The 20,859-nt window shown below is 52.5% G+C and overlaps 1 protein-coding gene and 2 pseudogenes across 2 annotated transcripts in view; 1 reads left to right on the top strand and 2 right to left on the bottom strand.

Moving 5' to 3' along the window:
- Positions 1–1,994, top strand: part of LOC101658773 — a 4,053-nt pseudogene extending 2,059 nt beyond the window's left edge.
- Positions 1,995–2,778: 784 nt separating this feature from the next.
- Positions 2,779–20,859, bottom strand: part of PNKD (PNKD metallo-beta-lactamase domain containing) — an 89,253-nt gene continuing 71,172 nt past the window's right edge. For both annotated transcript variants that reach the window (XM_004701602.3, XM_045297052.1), the window contains 8 exons: positions 8,687–8,802; positions 8,473–8,585; positions 7,847–7,905; positions 7,062–7,154; positions 6,369–6,532; positions 5,730–5,816; positions 4,829–4,944; positions 2,779–4,705 (listed from right to left, as the gene is read on the bottom strand). In XM_004701602.3, the coding sequence (XP_004701659.1) occupies positions 4,520–4,705; positions 4,829–4,944; positions 5,730–5,816; positions 6,369–6,532; positions 7,062–7,154; positions 7,847–7,905; positions 8,473–8,585; positions 8,687–8,802 (934 nt within the window). In that variant the 3' untranslated portion in view covers positions 2,779–4,519. The remainder of the gene's footprint in view (positions 4,706–4,828; positions 4,945–5,729; positions 5,817–6,368; positions 6,533–7,061; positions 7,155–7,846; positions 7,906–8,472; positions 8,586–8,686; positions 8,803–20,859) is intronic.
- LOC105978489 lies at positions 10,667–12,084 on the bottom strand (annotated as a pseudogene).

Genomic DNA, 20,859 nt, shown 5'->3' with positions numbered 1-20,859 from the left:
CCCCCCAAAGGGGTCGCGACCCACAGGTTGAGAACCACTGAGTTGAAACACCGTGTTGGGGGTGGGATTTCTTTTGGAAAACAGAAACCTGCATACAAACACTCAGGGATCCGAGCGTTCATTTCTGCTACAGATCTGTGATCTTCTTAGCTGTGGAATGTTGCACACATGGGACAACAGTACAACAGTAGGGAAAGCATCGATGTTTATCAGTTGCCCTGATAAACCACACACAAGCCAGTTCTGACTCAAGCTAACTCACTGTGTTAGCTAAATGCTCCCCAGGGCTTTCAAAATGACTGGTTATTTCTTAAATGAATTTTTAACTGTGAATTAGGTGGGGGATTTACATTTCATGCTGTCAACTCTCTATTCACCAATTCAAATCACTCATCAAAACGCCACCCCGACCCCCCTATTCCATCCCACCCCCTCCTGGCTTCTTGTCTCCCTCTTACGGATGGGCCTCCACCCTCCCTTTAACTTGCCAGTACCTGGCAGCCTTCCAGGGCTGCCTTCAAGTGGCACACCGCTTGGCATTCAGTTTGACACGGTGCTTCTGTTCCGCATCCTTCGGAGCAGAGAGCCGGGGAGATCTCCTCTGAGGACGGGCCTTTAGGAAGCACAAAACATCCAAGCAAGGATGTTTGTCACTCTTTGTCACTTCACCAATGGTTGCCCTTTTGTGATTGGCAAACTTCATTCAGCATAACGGTTTCTAGAACCATCCGTATCATGAGGTGTTTTGCAGTTTCTTCGCTGTCATGGATTTTGTTTTGTAGTCTTCCGTTGTTGGTAGGTACCAATGTTTCTTTAGCCATTCTTCCGCTGGTGGGCATCTGCGCCACACCCCCTTTTGGGGAGCCTCGAGGGCAGTGGTTCTCAACCTTCCTCATGGCGCGACCCTTTCATACAGTTCCTCATGGGGTGGTGAGCCCTCAACCATCAAATTATTTTGTTGCTACTTCCACACTGTCATTTTGCTAGTGTTATGAATCGGGCGACCCCTGTGAAAGGGTCGTTTGACCCCCAAAGGGGTCGCGACCCCCAGGTTGAGAACCGCTGCCCTCGTCAATCCCAGGAGAGGCAGCCTACCCTCAGGGACTTGCGTGAGGGTGCCTAGTCCTGCACCGCCTTCACCAGTGTGCTGGAGCCTGGTGGCAGCCCTGGGGTCACTCCACCTCCTGGAGAGTCTTCTTGACCCTTGACCCACTTCCCCAAGCAGGCTGCCCTTTTCCAGGGACGGGTCTCTCCCGATAACATGTCCAGAGTGTGTGAGTAGAGTCGCCCTATCTGCTCCTGGCGCACAATCTGGTTGTGCTTTTTCCAAGACAGATGTTGCTTGTTCTTCTGGCAGACCACTGTACTTTCAATATTCTTTGTCAACACGGCAATTCAGGGGTCTGAATCCTTCTGGGGTTCTTCCTCACTTGCAGACATACAAAACGACTTGAAAATACCATGACGTGGGTCTAGCACACCTTAGTCCTCAAAGTGACACCCTCCTTCTTCAGTATTGTGCAGCTGAGTTGCCCAGTGCAATGCTCTGGGCTTTACAAAGTGTGGCACATTTCATCCTGGATGAGGCTTGAATTCTAAAGCACTTAAGTTTGTGGGATGCTATGATTTTCGGTGGGAGCCCTAACTTTGTCTTGAGCCTTAACATAAATTCAGACTCTTATCCAGGACCTTCTCCCGTGATCCCTTCATCACGTTGGTAGTGGTAGTAGGGCTATCCTTACACAAGCCCACGGCGAGCAGTTTGCCCTCAGGAAGAATGTAGTTGAGAGGCGGTTAATGTGCAGAAATGTGCTTACATAAAAAAACAAGGCAATTTGCCTGGGCAAGTCTTCACCGAGTTACCAGAAACAGCCGCATGTTAAAGTTGGGGTCCTGCTATTGTCATGTAGCCACTCTATGACCATGACTCGGGGTTGCATGGTCACGAGTCACACCCGGACCGCCACAAACTCCTGGAGGTTCTGCTAGTGTGAAGAACTGGAAGCCTGGGCCTCTTTTCACTTCAGGGAGAGACCAGTATGTCTGGTCTCTTTTATGATTTTCAGTTCTGTTCCGCATTGTTCTCCCTCGCTATCCAGAACCCTCTCATGTGATCCTTTCCAGAGCCGCTGGTAGTGGTAGCAGGGCACCATCTCAGTCCTCTGGCCTCAGTGTCATGGATTCTGATGCTCCTGTGGTCCATTAGCCCCCTGGACTAATTGTTTCTATGTGTCTGCAAGCTCCTTCACTCTTGTTGGCTTGGGATAGGGAGACGCCAACAGATGCACCTTAGATGGCTGCTCATGAGCTTTCAAGTCCTCAGTTAAAGTAGAAATTCTTTTAGGCAGCCCCTCATTCTATCCTTGATGTTATGTTCTCCTGCTTAAATCGTCTGTACCCATGCCCTGGAATAGAAACTTTATCAGAAGGAAACTCCGAAGACAAATACATTAAAACAAAACGATGCTGTCCCTTGTGAAACCTAGCAAGGAGCCCTTGCCTGACATGGTAGTCACTGCTGCGCTGTGACTATCTGAAACCCCCTCCCCTGTGGCCAGGGGATACAGCTGGGACACATCAGCCCAGCTCAAACCTTGAACAAAGGCATAGAAGCCGTGACAGGGAAGTGGGGGGGAGAAAATACATTTATGGTACAGATCCCCCAGCCCCTACCACTGAGCTCTTGAAGTCCAGTAAGTTTGCTGGCCTGTACCCGAGACCTGAACAGATAGCCTGCTGTCACTCAACCAGCAATAAAGACAAGTCATCAAGCCTCAGTTAAATCATTCATTCATTAATCATTTATTAAGCGCCTACTGTGTGCCAGGCACCGTGCTAGGCGCAGAAATACTGAGATGCATAAGATACAGTCCATGCCCTTAGGGATTCACAGTCTAGAGGGGGGAGACAAACATGTAAACAAGTAGAATACAGTGTGCTAAGTGCCACAGAGAAGCATTTACAAAGAGCAGAGGTAGCCTGGAGGGGAGGGGCAGGGCATTGGGGTTGTCTTTCTGGAGGAGGAGGGCCTTTGTGGGTGTTGGAGATGAGTTGGTATTTGCCAGGCAGACCGGCTGGGGGAGCAGGGGAAGGCATTCCAGTCCTAAGAAACTGCATGAGCGAAGGCACGGAGGCATGATACAGCGTGTTGGGGGAAGGGGGTTCTAACTAGTCTGACGGTAGGTATTGCTAGTGTTGGTACCAGCGGCCGTGGCTGGAGGGGGAGGCAGGGGGCAGGGGGGGAGGGAAAACTTCAGGCAGGGACCAACCCGAGGGTCACCAGAGGCGAGCGGAACCCAAGGGAAGGCTTCCACACAGGAAGAAGTGGTTTCGGGGTGGCGCGAGGCTCCTCACTGCGGCCCCCAAAGAGACCTGGGCCTGGACCCGAGACCCAGCGGGGAACTGGGTCGGCCCGTGGCAGAGGGGTCCCGGGAGGAGCCTTCCTAGAACCCTCTGGTCCCAGATGCATGTCCTGCTCTTTGCTGTGCAGGCGCAGGCCCCGCCCCTGTCCCCACAGGGCCAAAAGACCCAAGGAAGAGCCTCTTGGGACTGCTCTTGGCAAACTGCGAAGGACCAGAAGAATGTCGAGGCTTTAAAATAAGTCTTTAGTATGCAACTGAGAAAGGGGGTTGAGAAACAGCACAGGGGAATTATTGAAGATGGAGGAAGGCAGATATTCTGAAAAAAAGAATCCAAAGTGGCCACTCGGCCGCGGCGCTCTCTCCCCTGGGCCGGAGGGGCCCTGTGGCCCTGGGCAGGGGCAAAGGTCAGGGGGCGGCATCGGGCCTGCAGGGCAGGGAGCTCGCGGGGCCCGCGGGGCTGTCCTGGTGCCGCACCACCAGCCACAGGTGTCTTCGTAGCTGGAGGGCCAAGTTGCCTTGGCAACTATGACCCGCCCACTTCCAGCCTGTAGGGGATTGGCCAGAGGGCCCGGGGGCGGGGATTACCGAGTGGAGGGGCTTGGACTTCCGGGAAATGGCTCAGTCGGAAAATGCCAAGGTCGGGGGCGGGCGGGCGGAGAGGCCAGTGTGCGTGTGTCTCTCTGAAAACCGAGCCGGCTGGCTCCTTGAGCCGCCATTTTTCAAGGCACCACACCTTACACTACTTTGGGAGCCTTTTTTTCCGTGTGGGAAGGGGTCGGGGGAAGAGGGACGGAGCCTCAGGATGGCTTCTGGAGCCACAGCCGGCGGGATACCTTCGCAGGGCGGCGGGGTCAGGGAGCCTCCGTCATGTCCTCACTGACTACCCCCATCGAGGGAAACGCCCAGGGGACCCGCCAGTTAGCAGGCTCTGGCTCCTCCCTCTCCCCCCCCTCCCCCTTTACCAGACGCAATTCCTCCCCTGCCTCTCCAGTCGCTTGGCCTGGTCCCTGCTCTCCTCTCCCCCCGACCAGTGTGGTCAGTTGTGGGTGCCCGTGGGGGTTGTGGGTGCCGATGATAGTGGCGGGTGGCAAGGCGAGGAATGGTGTGGAGCGACGGTGGCGGGGCGGCTTCCCCACCTGGGGGCCGCCGGAGGGGCATCACTTGCTCTTGTGCATGTCCTTCAGCCGGCGCAGCTCCTCCAGGAGCTGGGCCCGGGAGAAGCAGTCGTCCTCGGTGGGGCCCGGGCCCGGGCCCGGGCCTGGCCCCAGAGCCTCCTGTAGCGCCAGGCAGTGGGTCCGCAGGAACGGGTTGTAGGAGCGCTCCTCCCCCAGGGTGGATGGGCACTGCGGGGGGACCAGAGGTATCAGGTTGGCCGATCTGGAAGACTGACCCACTGCAGGGAGGCCCCCCCACCTCCTGGATGATCCCAAGGCTGCCCGCAGGCCCAGGGTCCCGCACACCCTCACCGTGCTCTTGCGCTCCATCCGCTGCCTCTGCACCCACTGCAGCTTCCTCTCCCGGGCCACGTTCTCAGGCTCCACCACGCCAGCAAAGCCCAAGTTCTCCTCTGCATACTCGTGACCTGGGGACAGGCCGCCACGGGGGACGAGGGGCAGAGATTGGTGGTGATCAGAAAAAGTCCTCCCCAGCCCCAGGCCAGTCTGGGCACCCAACAACCAGGAAGGAGGGAGTTGTACCCAGGAAAATCCCAACCACTCATCTCCGGTGCTGTCAGTATGGCACATGGGTCACCAGGAGTTTGAGAGAGGGAAGATTCTGGGGGGTGGGGGTGGTTGGGTGGGGGGATGGGACCAGTAAGGAACCGAACCAGGAGACCTGCATTCCAGCACCAACCTGTCCCCCACCCCACCGTGTCACTTCAGACAAGGCATGCCACCTCTTTAGGTCTCAGTTTTCTCATGAAGAGTGGAAAAACACAAGGATGCCAACCAGAGGCTACTCCCTGATGCCCAGCCAGGCAGGGCCTGCCATGCTGCGGTGGGGGTTTTGTACGGTATTTCAAAGGAAGGTACACTCCCCAGATTAATGAGTGTGTTCAAAAAACTGTCAGGCAGTGGATGTAAGCTGAGTTCAACAGGAGGTTTCTCCCCCGATAAGTAAAGGCCACTTTCTGCCCTGGGCTCCAGCTCTGGAATATGAGATGCCTCTCTGAGACCTCTGGGGCCTCCGGGTCCCCTGGAGGCCCAGGACTGGCAGGGTGGTGGGGTGAGAAGCAGAGGTATGAAGGGCCAGCATCCCAGAAGGAGGAGAAGCAGTTCTGCCCTGCCCTGCCCGCTTTCTTGGGGGGTGCTGCCTAGGCCCAGAGCGTGCGGATGGGTGGGATGTCGGGGTTGGAGGGTCACTCACCAGGCCACAGCAGGGTGTCATCGCCCAGCCCCAGCACAGTGTCCAGGGAGCTCAGCATGGTCTCCGCGGTGCCCTCAAAGGTCCGTCCTGGGTGGGGTGAGGGGCGTGTTAGGAGACATACAGAGCAGGTTGGAGATGGCCCCTGGGGCTCAGGCTGACCACCAGATGGCCCCAGACAATGACTCCTTCTCCCTCTGGGGAGGTGGACCCCTGAGTCACCCCACACCGGCCCATCTGAAGGGCTTCACTCCTCAGGTTGGCATCTGGATAAAGAGGGTGCATAGCCTTCGAGCTGGTCTTCAGGCCTGGCCCCTCAAAGAAAGGCTGCTCCCAGCTGTGCGGCCCTCCGGAGCTCCGTGCAGCCGGGACTCTGTTCTCACCCTCAAGGGGTCCCAGCTTTTCCAACCCCGCCAGCCGGTCGACGGCCAGCCTCCCTCAGCGCAGTCGGCTGGCCTGCAGTGAGGGCTCACTGCCTTATAGGCCACCCGTGGGAAGTCTGGAGGACACACAAGTCACCAGGGTAACCAGTGGGTGTCTGGCAGGGTGAACGTCTGTGCTGAGGACCGAAGCTTTGATGTATTGCCTGGGAGCAGGGCTGCCCTGGTTTCTCTCCCCCCTCCCCCTCCTGGGGGGACTCACCACAGCCAGAGAGGAAGAGCAGGTCTCCGGAGAAGAGGCATGAGGGGCCCTTGTAGGGCTCCCCATCCAGTAGGTAGACCAGGTGGCCTTGTGTGTGGCCCGGGGTAGCCAGGGCCCGAATCTGAAGCCGCCCCACACTGATCACATCTTGATGACACAGGGGGCTGGACAAGAAGGAAGAGCAGGAACCACAGTGATCCCTGTCCCCACCTCCGGTCCAATCAAAACCAGGACCCCGACTACACTCACTGCCACTGAGCTGATTCAACTCACAGTGACCCCGTGGAACAACGAAAAGCTGCCCCCGAGGTTCTTGGGCTGTAACTCTTTGTGGGGAATAGAAAGCCTTATCTCTCTCCCAAGAAGCACCTGGTGGCTTTGAACTGCTGGCTACCATGCAACTAGCAGCCTAAGGAATAACCAACCCACTATTCCCAGGGGCTGGGTAACTCACAGGAGGGTGGGCTTCCTCATCAGTAAGAGAAGGCATCCCCAGTGTTCTGGGAGCCGACCCAAACCCTCCCCCATTCTTGTCAAAGGTGCAGACTGGTGGGTGTTGGGGGGGAAGCAGGGGAGTGGGGCGGTTCCAGGCCAGGAAGCAAGTGGTCAGTGGAGGCCCAGTTGTTGATAGCCTTGACATGCTCTGCTGAAGGAGGGGGTGAGGGGAAGGCCCCGGGAAGGGTTAGGGCTTACTGGGTGAGGTAGGGGATACCGTCCTGCGGGCTCCCGTACACCCGGCAGTCCCGGTGCCGCCGGCTGAGGTCGCGGTTCCCTCCACTGTGGTCCCTGTAGAGCATACGCCAGGCAAGGGTCTTAGAGGGGTGATATTCTTGGGCCTCCAGCTGGGCCGTCTCCCCCACAGCACCTGTGGACCTGTGAGCCTGGAGACTGGGTGGGGCTGTTTCCACTCCAGGCCTTTGTTCAAGTTGCTCCCTGCCCAGATGGTCTCCCCCCTCACATACACCTTGCCACCTACCCCCTACCCCTAGCCCCACCCTGTCCCTCAACAACCTGGCCAAGATAGACAGCTTTCTGGACTCAGCTCCAAGGTCGTCACCCTCTAATTCCCGGAAGTGGATCTGACCAGCCCCAGCCAGTGCCCTCCTGCCACCCCCCTCCCCCCACCAGGCCCGTGTTTGGTAGGACCTTTATGCAGAGCTCCCTACTGCTACTGCACTAGAATCCCCTTGGTGGCAGAACACCAGTGCTGCCCATGCCCAACGGGCAGAAGGCATCTAAGGACGGCCCCATACTGGAAGATCAGTGCCTGCCCTGGCCTCCCCTCCCCTGGGTCTGCAGGAGCCCAGATGTGGGGCTGTGGAAGGGCCTGGTGTCCTGCTCCATCTCTGCAGGCACCCCAGTGAGTTCAGGAAGAAGGCCTGTGCTGCCCGCCCTGAGGTCCGGATCCCCAGCAGCCCACCTCACCGGGCCACTCCTGCCTCCAGACCCCCAGCCCCAGTCCCGCCCCAGCCCCTTACCAGTGCTTGTGGGTGCAAAGAATGGCTACCAAGGTAACAGCCTCCTTTTCGATGAAAGCCTGGTGGGAGAGAGGAGGGGTTACTGAGGCTGAGGAGCGGGAGGTTCAGGGAGAGATGGTGCTGGGGAAGGTGAGAGGGGAGCAGGGGGCTTAAAGGAAAGGAAGCAGGAGAGAAGGGAGGGGGGATGATTGAGCCCCTCCAGGGGTCCCTGGGGGCGATGGGGAAGAGGACAGCAGAGGGGCTGGACACACGTGTGTGACATGGGGATGCAGCGAAACGAGAAACAGGAGGACACGGCTGCCGTAAACACTGACCCAGGGAGGGAAGAAGGAAGGCCAGTCGGTGCCCGCCTCCACCCCCACCCCGGAAACTCACCAGCCCACTTCTGGGGTCAGCATCCCTCCCCCTTCAGCCTTGGCACCCCACCTGACTCCTGCCTTCTCCACATCATCCACCCACCCACTCACAGCCCACACCCGCTGGTCGCCAGCCCCTCTCCCATGCTGTGTGTATGCACCTGCCCGACTGGCAAGTGCCACCTCCATTGGCGGAGCATCCAAGGTCAACCCCTCTCTAGCTGCCAGCTCCCAAGGGTGCCCCTGGCCCCTGCTGCACACCCCCCTCACCTGAACGGCCCGAGGGTCGGAAGGGTCCACGGCCACAGCCAGGCGGGCCTGCGTGTCGATGATGAGGTAGCTGTAGTTGTCGGACAGGACGGGTATGGGAAGCACCTTCACTCCTGCGGGACAGACAGGGGCTGTGGGGCGTGGCGGGCAGGTGGGGGCAGGGGAGTGGGCAGGGTGGGTAGGTACAGTTGCCGGGATGGCGGCCAGGGCTCACCATTGAAGAGGCGGGGCTGGGTTTTGGAGTGGCCCTTGGGGTAGCGATTCCGAGCTCGGCGCAGCTGCTGTCGGTAGAAGAGGTACCCGAGCCAGGTGCGCGTGTACAGGCTGTACCTGCAAGGGGGACAGTCTGGGTCAGCCCCTCTCCAGCCCCCTCGACCCCTGTGTGAGCCCCGCAGGGCCTCCTGGGGACCATTTGACCCACCCTTACTGTGGGCCCTGTTTGCCCTGCTCAGAACAAGATGGAGAACATGCAGACATGCCTAGAGCCTGCTGAAGGCATGAACCGACGGACTCACAGAAGCGCCAGGTGGGTGAGGCCTGAGCCTACCCATGAAGGGGCTGGAGGGAGGTGGGCAAGGACCGCCCTGCCCAACAACTGCAGGTCCAAACTCCCACGCAGAGGGACCCTACAGGGCAGGGCAGTGCTGCCCCTGGGGCTTTCCCAGACTGTGACTGTTTATGGGAGTAGAAAGTCTCCTCTTGCCCCGGGGTAGCAGTTTGGCGGTTTTGCTGCTGACCTTGTGGCTGGTGGCCCAATGCATATAACTCACAACACCACTGTGATAGGTAGGTTTATTGTCTGGCCAGTAGAACCTGTGGGACTAATAAGGTCACAGTTTGATTGGAGGGCAAAGAGATAAATGGCTCTGCAAGCCCTGCCTGTCTCTCTTGCTGTCTGGTGATCGGACCAGCTTGCGGTTACCTTAGCTAGTTTTCTGCCTTAACTTGTGCGCTACACTACCCGTGGGACACCCAACCTGTGGATTGTGTTGCTAGAGCTTGAAGTTCCTTCGAGACCTGCTTCGCCACGATGTATACGCTGCTGGTGTATACCTCACTTGAGCTTAGGACCGTTGGATCTTGTCATCTGGCTGACTGTTGGTGACCTGACCTGCTGTTTGCTGCCTGTGGTCGGACTGTCTTCATTCCCTACGGATGACTCAGCTGTCTGCTCCCTTGACCTTGGATCCAGCAGCCCTCGTGAGTTGAAAAACTTCCAGTATGTTAACTGTTCCGCGGAAGTGAGTTGAACTGAGCCCTCTGTACTACTGTGTGGACTAATTAGCTGTTATATGCCTTCGTGCTGTATGTATCTATCCATATAAATCTATATCTATTTATCTATATAAAATCATAAGTGTCCTGGTTTTGTTTCTCTAGAGAACCCTGTCTAACACAACCACCCACTCACTGCCATCGATTGAGTCGAGTGGAGCCAGAGTGATCCCCTAGGAAGGGGTAGTACTGCCCCTGTGGGTTTTCACGTCTGCAACTCTTGTTGTTTTGTTTTTAATGGAAGATGTTTTGTATTTAGATTTCTCTTGTCCCTGGTGATAACGCGTGCCCAAGGAAATCCCAAAGCTGCGAAAGCAGCTGCGCGTCCTACCTGAGTGGACAGCTACAACAAGCAATCATTTCCCACTGATCACCAACTCCGCTGCACGTCCCAAGGGGTAGTCAAAGTCAGGGGGCGTGAGGAGATCATTCCCTTTTCTGGGGGAGAGGGGAGCCCTCCACAGGCAGCATGGTTCGCAAACAGTCTGCTGGAGAGTTCTACGTGGAAGAATTACCGCAGTCCATTTCAACTCGGCCGAGCTGACTTCATGTGGTCATTCATTTGTTTGGTGTCCTTCTCCTAAGTCCAGCGTGCTTATTTGTTCTTCTGGTTCTTCCAAGTCTTCCCCAGGGGAAAGGTTTTCATCGATGGAAACAGCAGCCACGGCTCCGTGTTCCTGCACCTCCCCCTTCGATTTCCTCTTTACCGTCGTCGCGTCTTTCCCCTACCTCCGGCAGCTTCGCTTAATTCGTTCTCATCCTTCTCTGACGTCGACGTGCTGAATCCTTCAAGACTGGCTCTGGTAGTACTAGCTCATCGACATCTCGTGGAATGTCCTTTGCCTTCACAGGACCCTCAGCCTCGCCACCGCTGGTTCCCTGGTGTATGTCACAGGTATGCTCGGCTTCCTCGCTGTCGTCACCAGCCAGTTCGGGGCCAGGTTCCAAAACACCTCGCGCCCACGGGTCCTTTGCAGCGGCTCCTGCTTGCCCTTTGTCTCCGTGCCAGAGAAGATCCCGGGGTGATTTGGGTAACATTTGGACCTCGGGTGGAACGCTCTCTTTCCATGGGATCTTCCCATGACATTTCATCTTCTTTCTCTTCTTTCGTTTTATCTTTTCGCCACACAGATCCAGGGGGAAGGAAGTGTGTGACGATGCATACACCCATCACCCCCTCCAGGACGTACCCCAAACCGGCCACGGCCGTGCTTGTCATTTTCAATAGCTGCCAGAAAATGCTCACACGCTCTTTGAGTTTTGGGATTTTTTTCCTTTCCCGCCTCACGGTGCATCACGACTCCTCCCGGTGTCTTCTCATGCCAGTCACCCACGGTCTCTGTGCCCAGTTCCTCACCTCTGGGTCTCTGTAAACACTTAGCTCTTCATGTCTTCCCTCCAGAGTCAAGTCACCAGAGAACGGAACACTTCTCGCCTTCCGTGCACTGGCCTTGCTTGAAGAATGCACAAACCACGCAGATTTGGGGTCTGCGCCTTTGCTTAGTTGTTGAGCAGCAGCGAGAGGTTTGGATAATTCATTTTGCTCCTGTCATTCCTCTTCGACTTCAGGTGCCCTTGGTGCTACCTGGCATGGATGTCGTTGGCCAAACTTAACCCGATCAGCTCCGTTGCTTTGTCCTTTCTGATCCTTTAGCCCCGAAGTGTTGGTCTTCCCTGAGCTTGTTGTTCTTCCTCTCTTCCACCTTTTCGCTGCCTCCAGCCGGAGCCTATTTCTTGGGGGGCATTGTCGAGGCAAGTGGCACGGGCCCGACTTAAACATGGTAGCTGGACACTGCCAGGGCACTGGCCCTGTGGCAGAAGTGCAACAGTGACTCTTTATGGGAACAGAAAATCCCACAGAGCAGCTGGTGATGTGGAACTGGACCTTCTGGTAAGCAGCCTAACTGGTAATTTCTATGCCACCAGAGATCCTTAAAAGGACCCAAGGGACTTGTTAAAGACCAGTGTGCAGGGCTTGGGAAAGCACGTTCCTAACAAGTGCCTGAGAGACGCAGATGCTGCTGGGCCAGGGACCAGGCCCTGAGGACCACCATGGGGTAGAGGAAACGCTAGGCAGAGGCTTGAGGCAGGAAGCAGCAGGGTCTGCTGGAGAGCCTTTCTCCTCCTTGGCTGTCTGGCAAGGCTGGGTGTGCTGATCATCATGTGATCCCACCAGGCCGGGCTCGGAAGGGCCCCACATGTTCTGCTGCTGCCGCTGGCCTGCAGGCAGGTCTTATCTCTGAACCTGTGTCTTGTAAGTCCAGTCTGTGGGGCAGTGGAGCAAGCCCACCGAATGGACATGCATCAGATGTGTGTCGCTTCCACAGCTTGCCTCCCCAGACCTGGCCGGCGTGGTCAATGGCCCAGGAGCCCAGACTGCAGTGGGTTCCCTGTGGGTGGCCCTGAGCAAGACTCACAGCGACAACAGGCTGGGGTATGAGAGCCGCGCTTTTGATTCAGCCAAAGTTCATTTCACACGAACTAAGAAGGGGCTTGGCTCTTGGCAACACTGGCCACCAAGACGTCCTTGTACCCTCTTTCCTCCTCACGTGACTGCCCTCTGTTAGCCAAGCATTAATGCAGCAAGTGATGACAGAGCAAGAAGGTCCTTCCTCACACCTTAGTAACTAGCCTAAGGGAGAGGGCGCTGGTAGGATGGATGCCTATCCACCAGTGTGAGAAACTGTCCAGCAAGTGCCTTGCGGCCTTTTCCCTGTAGGTGCTAAGAACAAAGCCGGGGGCCTGTGAGTGATGAAACCTGAATTGTGCAACTCCAGTGAATCTGACATTTGCATTTAAAATGGGCACTGCACAATATAAAGCTGAATACACCCCCGCTACCAAGTTGACACTGACTCAGACCGACCCTATAGGCCAGGCAGGGTAGAACTACTAGTGAGTTTCCAAGACTGTCACTCTAGGGGAGTAGAAAGCCCCACCTTTCTTCCGAGGTGGGGCTGGTGGTTTCGAACTGCTAACCTTGAGGACTGCAGCCCGACTCGTAACCACTAGGCCAACGGGGCTGCTGCAGAATATAAAGGGAAGCCATGGGATCCATGCTGATGAGTTAACTATAGTTTTTGTTTTCTTCACTTGGAATGATATTAAGTAGCAAAATAAAACACCATGACAAATCAAAAGAGAAATTCCAAAAGAGAAAATGTTTCTATTTTAGTTTCTATAAAGCCCTTTCCCCCCTGCTTTTTGAACAAAAACTTTCTGAACTCATTGCCACTGAGCCAATTCTGACTCATATGGGCTCTGACAGGGTAGAATTGTCCCTGAGAGTTTCCAAGACTGTAACTGGGACTGCACCAATTTTTGAGTAAGGGGTCCTATGTTTTGTTTTGCAATGAGCCCTGCAAATTATACAGCCAGCCTAGGAAGGATCTGTGTAAGGCCCTTGCCTCACAAAGGGGAAACAGGGGCAGGGGTGATTTGGGGCCCTGAATACTCATCAGGGTTGTAAGTGAAGAGGGAGAGGGATAAGAACAATCAAAGGGGTGGGTGTGGAGGACAGGGCCCCCAATCTCTTCGGGGATTGACTGCAAGGGCCTGTTGGGGTGGGGCCTGGGCAGCGGCAGCTGCTCTTCGGGTCCTGAGGGAAGAGACAGCTGATTTGTCTGTGAACAATTTGCTCACAACCAAGCAGGTTTCCATGAAAATTTGGTAGGAATGATTTGGTTCTGAAGGGGAGATAGGGCAGAGCCTCCAAAGGTGGGGTCCCTTGTGGATCCGGCCCCACTGCTGAGAGGGCATCAGGGTCAGGGCCCAGCCTCCAGGCCTCTGAGCCCTGGGAGACCCTTCCTATCTCTTCCTTCGGCTGAGAAGCCTTCCTAGACTAACTCAGTCTCTTCTCTCACCCAGCCCTGAACACGCAACAGCCCAGAGAGTTCCCGCTGCCTAGGGAGCACCCTGGCGGATCACCAGGAATGCTGGGAAAGAACCAGGAGTCCTGATGGCGTAGTGGGTTACACATGGGGTGGTCGGCAGTTTAAACCACCAGCCACTCCGGAGGCGAAAGATGAGGCTTTTTACTCCTCTAGAGATGTATCGTTGTACAAACCCAGAGAGGCGGTTCTGCTCGGTCTTGTGAGTCAGAGTCGACCTGATGGCAGTGAGTTTGGTTTTGGTTAGGTTCAGAAAGAAGAGATTTGCATAGGCTCCGAGTATCAGCCTCATCAGCTACTGCAGAGCGTGCCATTTCTTACTTAAGAAGTGGGGCCTTTGTCTTTGCCCTCGGACGACATGTGAATGTCCTCTCGTTTTCAGGTGATGCAAGTCATCCCTCCTTGCCAGCATCTTCACCAGCTGTACCTAAAACAATTTTTTGAGTCCCGGAAAGGCTTTGAGCCCTTTCTTTTTTCTTTTTGAAGAGCTCGAGTTTATTTTAGGCTTTTGGTTTGTATTAAATTTGTGTGTGTGTGTGTGTGCCATGCAGTTTGTCACTCTGAGCCATCTTTACTGTAATGCACATTCCCAGATGACGGCTGGCCTTCTGCTGTTGGGACCCAGGCTGGATGTGACGATGCTGTGTGGGCAGAGCTGCCCGGTTGAGCTCGGCCGGCAGCCTGTATCCCGTGAGCCTTTTGTTGATGTAAAAAAGCAATATATATATTGCATACATACACACACAATCAAAACCCTGTGCCATCAGGTGATTTGGACCCAAAGCCACTCCACTGGACAGAGTAGACTTGCTCCTTTGGGCTCTGGGAGTAGAGCTTTGTCAGAGCCGACAGTGCCACTGTGCAACCAGGGCTCCTTCGTGCCCTCAAGGGAACCCAGGTAAGAACCTACAGATTCTACTTAAAGACATACTTAGGGTCTACGTTTCTCACCACATACAGAATCTAAGTGAAGATGCACCAAACCCCTAAATGAAAACTAGAAAGATCATTGAGGCAGAAACAGGGCCACACTTTGGGGCTCTTGGACAATATGATGGATACACTGTCCATCACAACAACAACAACAACAAAACGCACAAGCACAAGTCTAGAAGTCAAACTAGACTACTGGGATGTCCTAAAACAGGAAGCATTTTTGGGCATCAAAAGAGTACAAAGAGAAAACACGTAATGATGACCTCTAGGATAAGGAATCAATTTCTAAACTTTATATAAAACACCAACACTACAACAACAAAAAGGTACACAATCCAATTTGAAAATGGGCAGAAGAACCAAGAATCAGATGGCCGGCAAAACTGGGCCTCAAATACGATGGTGACATTAGGGCGTTTCCAGATCAACAGAAATGAAAGGAATTGTAAACACCCGGACAACCGTACAAGAGGTACTAAAGGGACTTGTCAGAGAGCCAACTAGAGCAGACAGCAATCTGAGGTGAACATGCACAACAACGCTGCCCAGAAGTCAGCCCAGATAGAGAAGGATCCCAAAAAACCACAAACAAGAAAACCCCATACAAGGCAGGAATTAGGGAACCAGAGCTACTAATTTGTAATGCAGACAACTGAAGGCAATTACAAAGTAAAAATAGGGAGTAGTGTAGTTACGGAACTTCCAGATGGCGAGGAAGTCAAGTAGATTTCAAGGATTTGGGTGAAGGGGGAGGCAGTACACAATGAGGGGGATAGGGAAAAATGACGAGGCAGGGAGGACCTGGGAGGTTGGCGAGAGGCAAATACAGAGACGGACACGACCCTGCGACCCTGGGGCTCTAAGAGGGATGGCTGCATCGACATACAGGGGCAGCAGCAGGGAGCGGGAGCGGGAGCGTGGGTGTATCCGCACAGACCTGTGTGTTTGACAGGCTATTTGCATGTGTGCTGCAAACATGCCCGTGAATGGAGTGGACTAAATGGGACAGTTATGATGAAGCTGGACAAAACCAAACACCTGACGGAATGAGTTCATTGAGCCTGGAGGTGTATCGCAGGACCTCAGCCTGGGGGGCGGGGGCAACAAGGTCCATTGGGACTTAAAAGCTCGTGAGCAGCCATCCATGGTGCCACTATTGGTCTCTTCCTGTGCACAGGAAAGAACAGTGACACACATCAGAAGATCCAAACCAAAATAACCCCCCATCGAGCCATTTCCAATGCACCTCGACCCATAGAGGGTTTCGGAGGCTTTCAGTCTTTATGGGAGCAGATATCTCATCTGTCTCCCGAGAAGAGTGTGGCTGGTGGGTGTGAACCACCCACCTTGACTCTAATCTTCCAGTGCTTGCTCCACAGCACCACCAGGGCTCCTCCCATGGAAATGACTGATCTAGTGGACTCAAGGGCTGTGCACACATCAGTCTCCACAGCCCTCAGACCACAGGACTAGATGGAGCCCATCACTGCTCCCAACTGCTCTGAAAGGGATAGCACGCAGTAGACGTTCCCGGATAGAGGGGCGAGAACTGTGGAATAGAACTCAAAATCTGTAAGGGAGAGTTACTGGTTAGATCGGTGGTTCTCCACCTTCCTAATGCCACGACCCTCATGTTGTGGTCATCCCCAATCATAAAATTATTTTCATGGCTACTTCATAACTATAATTCTGCTACTGTTATGAACCGTAATGTAAATATCTGATATGCAGGATGTATTTTCATTACATCTTGAACATAATTAACATAATTAAAAATTGAATGTAAGTAAAGCATAGTGATTAATCACAAAACAATATGTAATTATATATTGTGAAATATTGATTTCTAATGACAAATAAATGAAATTGTGTCTTGAAGCATGGTGTAGCATGAGTAACAGTCTTCATACCGGGTACTCATACGTATGTGGGCATATCTGCATGTGGGCAGACCCGCCTGGAGATGGATAGAGGAGCGGTGTCTGGGTTCCTAAGACCATCCAAAATATGTGTTTTCTGATGGTTCCTAAAACCATCTGAAATATGTGTTTTCTGACCCCTGTGAAAGGGTCACTTGACTCCCAAAGGGGTTGTGACCCACAGGTTGAGAACCGCTGGGTTAGCTGGAATCCGGAGGGACCCTGAATACTGGCACTTGACCTTGAGCTCTGGAACTGAACTGGCCTCTGTATTAGAATCATCAATCATTTAAGATCCAAAGGGCAGCCATTACCCAAGGGCAAAATACACAGAGTTGGGAATGCAGGAGAAAGTGAAGCAGGAGACCCAGGGAACAATTAGGATAAGCAATGGTATTGACGGGATTGCAAGGGAGGAGCTGGATCAGAATGTGTGGGAACTGCTGAATACAAACCATCACTGTCCTGTGAACCACCTAACTTACAATTAAAACGTTTTTTAAAAAGTAAGAAGAAGGAATAGTGTAGTTATAGAACTTCTACATGAAGAGGAAGTCAAGGAGGCGTCAAGATCTTGGATGAAGGGGAAGGCAATATGCAATAAGAGGGAGATTGTCAAAAAGTTATGGCGGCAGGGAGGGGGAGACAGTGGGAGGAGGGCAGGAGTTAAAGGCAACAGAGACAAATATTGTTTTATCCATGACCCTGCAGTAACAGTAACCTGTGATTGGATGCGTGGATAGACTCGTAGGCTGAAATGGTGTAGGAGGATGAGTGGGTCTAAACACACAAATACACACAAGTTCGACAGAGGTGTTTGTACACGTGCATTTTCCTTCGCTGTAACTATCCATGAATGTGGTGGCGCATACAGGGCAAGACCTGATGAAAACTTCTTAGACATAACCCAACGCCTTGAGGGAGGGAGTTGTTGGGCCTGGGAACTCAGGACCCTGGTCTCTGGGACACCAAGGTCATTTGGTGTCAAGGTCAATTGGCATGACACGGTCCACAAGGTCTATGTCGTACTTTCGTAAAGAGCTGTTAGGGTCTTCAAATCTTGTGAGCAGCCATCCAAGGTGCAACTGATGGTCTTTCTCCGTCCAGAGGAAAGAAGAGTGATAAAGACTAGAGCTGCTACAGCACAGCTCTTTTTAATACGCTTAAACCGTGAAATTGGACGATATGTGAATTATATGTCGGTAACTGTTAAAACGAAAGGAAAAAAAAACACCACAGCTACATGGAGATGATTAATTACTTCAAGAGACTAACAGACCATGGGGCATGAAGCTCCATGCCCAGCTACCTATACCAACTGCTCTTAAAGGGAATGAAGTAGAAGGTACTGAATCGAGTGGAGAAAATGTGGAAGAAAACACAACATCCTGAAAGAAATCGGGCTCATTGGTTGGACAGGGATGGGCAGAGCTCCCCAAACTGTGGCCTTGGTCCCCCTTTCAGAATGGAATGAAACTCACCTCTCAATTGCTCAAACAATAAACAGGTCTCTAAAGGGGAACAAGAACGCAATAGAGGTGTGCACACCTTTGAATAATCGACCACTCAGGATCAAAGGGGCAGCATTTACCGGATGCCATGCCGGATTTCGGAGGGCTAGGGGAGGAGGAGGAGGAGGAGGACGGGGAGAGGAGACAGCAAGGAAGGAGGTGGGATGGGTGGTGGAACAACAAGGGGCAGGCAATGGATGAGCTGAGACCAATGGGAACAGAGATTGCTGAATGTTAAAGCTGACCATCTGCTCTGCAAACCCTCACTCAATTCATAATGAGAAGTTTACAATCAAATCTAAAATGGGCAGGAACAGAGACCTCACCAAAGAAAACATTCAGGCGGCCAAGAAGCATGAAGAAAACATGCTCAGGATCATTCGCCATCCGAGAGATGCATATCAAAGTAACAATGAGCTGTCTTCTCCTCCCAACATCGCTGGCCAAGTTTTAAACCGCCCTCCCCACCAACAAAACAAAAATGAAAACAAAAAACAGAAAATAACAAATGGTACAGAGACGCTGTGTATTCCCTCCACCTTCATTTGACAGTACCAGGGTCATTCTGTCCTTCGAATTCTTTCAACCTTGCAACTAGAGGCTTGAATTTTTTCCTCCAGTTCTTTTGGCTTGTGATGGGGAGCATGTTCTTGCCTTTTGAGTTTCTAATTCCAGGTCTTTGCACGTTTCGTTATAATGTTTTACTTTGTCTTCTTGAGCTGCCTTGGAAATGGTCTGTTCAACTCTCTCTTCCATCATTTCTTCCATTTCCTTTAGGTGCTCTAGGTTCAAGGTCAAATCTCAGAGTCTCCTGACACCCACTTGGGTCTTTTCTCCACCCCCCCATCTTTGTAGTGACCTTTTGCTTTCTTCATGGCTGATGTCCTTAATGTCACCCCACAACGTACCTGATCATCAGTCAGTGTTCAATGCATCCCATCTGTTTTTAAGACGGTCTCAACATTCAGGTGGGAACTATTTAAAGCTGTATTTTGACCCTCACGGATCTGTTTTAATGTCCTTCAGTTTCACCATAAATTTGCATATGAACCTTATTTGGGCTGCTGAGCTTGAGTTTTTCCATCCACTCTTCCCACGGATGTAGTCAATTTTATTCCCGTGCAGCCCATCTGGTGACGTCCATGTGTATAGCCACCATTTATGTAGATTGTTGGAAAAGGTATTTGCCATGAGGTCATTGGTCTTGCAAAAGTCCCTGATGCAATCTCAAGCTTCACTTCTATCATTTAGGTCATATTTTCCCATTTTTATCTCTTTGCTTCCAATATTCACATTTCATTAACTAGTAATTGTCAATGTATCTTGATTGCATGCCTCATCAATTGTAGACTAAAGAAGTTGGTGGAAGTCTTCAATTTCTTATCACTGACTTTAGTGGTCACTGGCTTCAGCAGCTGGGGCATAAATGTGAATATTATTTGTATTCATTGGTCTTCCTTGTGTTGTTAAGTGCCTGGAGTTGGTTCACCCATAGTGATCCTCTGCACACCAGAATGGAAACCCTGCACGGTTCTGTGCCATTCTCACAATTGTGCCCATGTCTAAGCCCGTTGTTGCAGCCACTGCCAATCCACCTTGTCGGGGGCTTTCCTCCCCTCCCCCCCCCCCTCTACTTTACACTAAGCCTAACATCCTTCTCCAGGGACTGGTCTCACCTGACACCATGTGCAAAGTACGTGAGACAAAGTCTTGCCATCCTTGCCTCTAAGAAGCACTCCGGCTGTGTTTCTTCCAAGACAGATGGACCTGTTCTTGTAGCTGTTCTTGGTGCCTTCAACACCTTCTCCAGCACCGCCGTTCAAATGCACAGACTCTTCTTGGGTCTTCCTCCCTATTCAGTGTCGGACTTTCACATGCATAAGAGGTGGTGGAAAATACCATGGCTTGGATCAGGTGCGCCGTAGTTCTCAAAGTAACATCATCACAACCCATCCATCCATCCATTGTGTCAAGCACATGTGTACATTCGTTGCCCACTAAAGAGGTCTTTAAAAAAAGAAAGAAAGAAAAGAGGTCTGGTGCGGCAGGGTTCCCCAGTGGTGTTTCTATGAGCATTGACTGTGGACCCAAGCAAGGCAAAATCTTTGACAACTTTAACCTTTTCTCCATTTATCGTGATGTTACCTCTTGGTCCAGTTGTGAGGATTTGGGTCTTCATTACATAGTGATGTAATCCAAACTGAAGGCTGCAGTCCTTGAGCTTTATCAGCAAGTGCTTCAGGTCCTCCTCAATGTCAGCAAACAAGGTTGTATCATTTGCATATTGTAGATTGTTATAAACCTTCCTCCAATCCTGATGCCACATTCTTCTTCATATAATCCAGCTCTCTGAATATTTCTCAGCACACATATTGAATAAGTATGGTGAGAGGATACAACCGTGATGCAGACCTTTCCTGACTTTAAACCATGCAGGATTCCCTTGTTCTGTTCCATAGGCAAGTTCTGCATAAGCACAATGAAGTGTTCTGGAATTCCCATTCTTCTCAAAGTTATCCATAGCTTGTGATGTTCCATAAAGTCTAATGCTTGCATAGGCAATAAAACACAAATAAACATGTCTGTTATCCTCTACTTGAGTTAAGATCCATCTAACATCAGCAATGATATCTCTTATTCCACGACTTCCTTGTGTGTGTGTTTATATATAAAACCATCTCTACACTAAAAAACATAGCACTGTGTGCTCACCTCCCCAAATGATTGCTGAAGACAAATAGGTGTGTAAGTAAATGTGGTGAAGAAAGCTGATGGTGCCTGGCTATCAAAAGATATAGCCTCTGGAGCCTTAAAGGCTTGAAGGTAAACAAGCGGCCATCTAGCTCAGCAGCAACA

The sequence above is a fragment of the Echinops telfairi genome, unplaced genomic scaffold (genome assembly GCF_000313985.2).
Source record: "Echinops telfairi isolate 266 unplaced genomic scaffold, ASM31398v2 ScPeMD7_3;HRSCAF=10, whole genome shotgun sequence".
Classification (NCBI taxonomy): Eukaryota; Metazoa; Chordata; class Mammalia; order Afrosoricida; family Tenrecidae; genus Echinops; species Echinops telfairi.
Note: the sequence above shows the minus strand (reverse complement) of the source record. Positions and strands in the feature narration are given on the sequence as shown.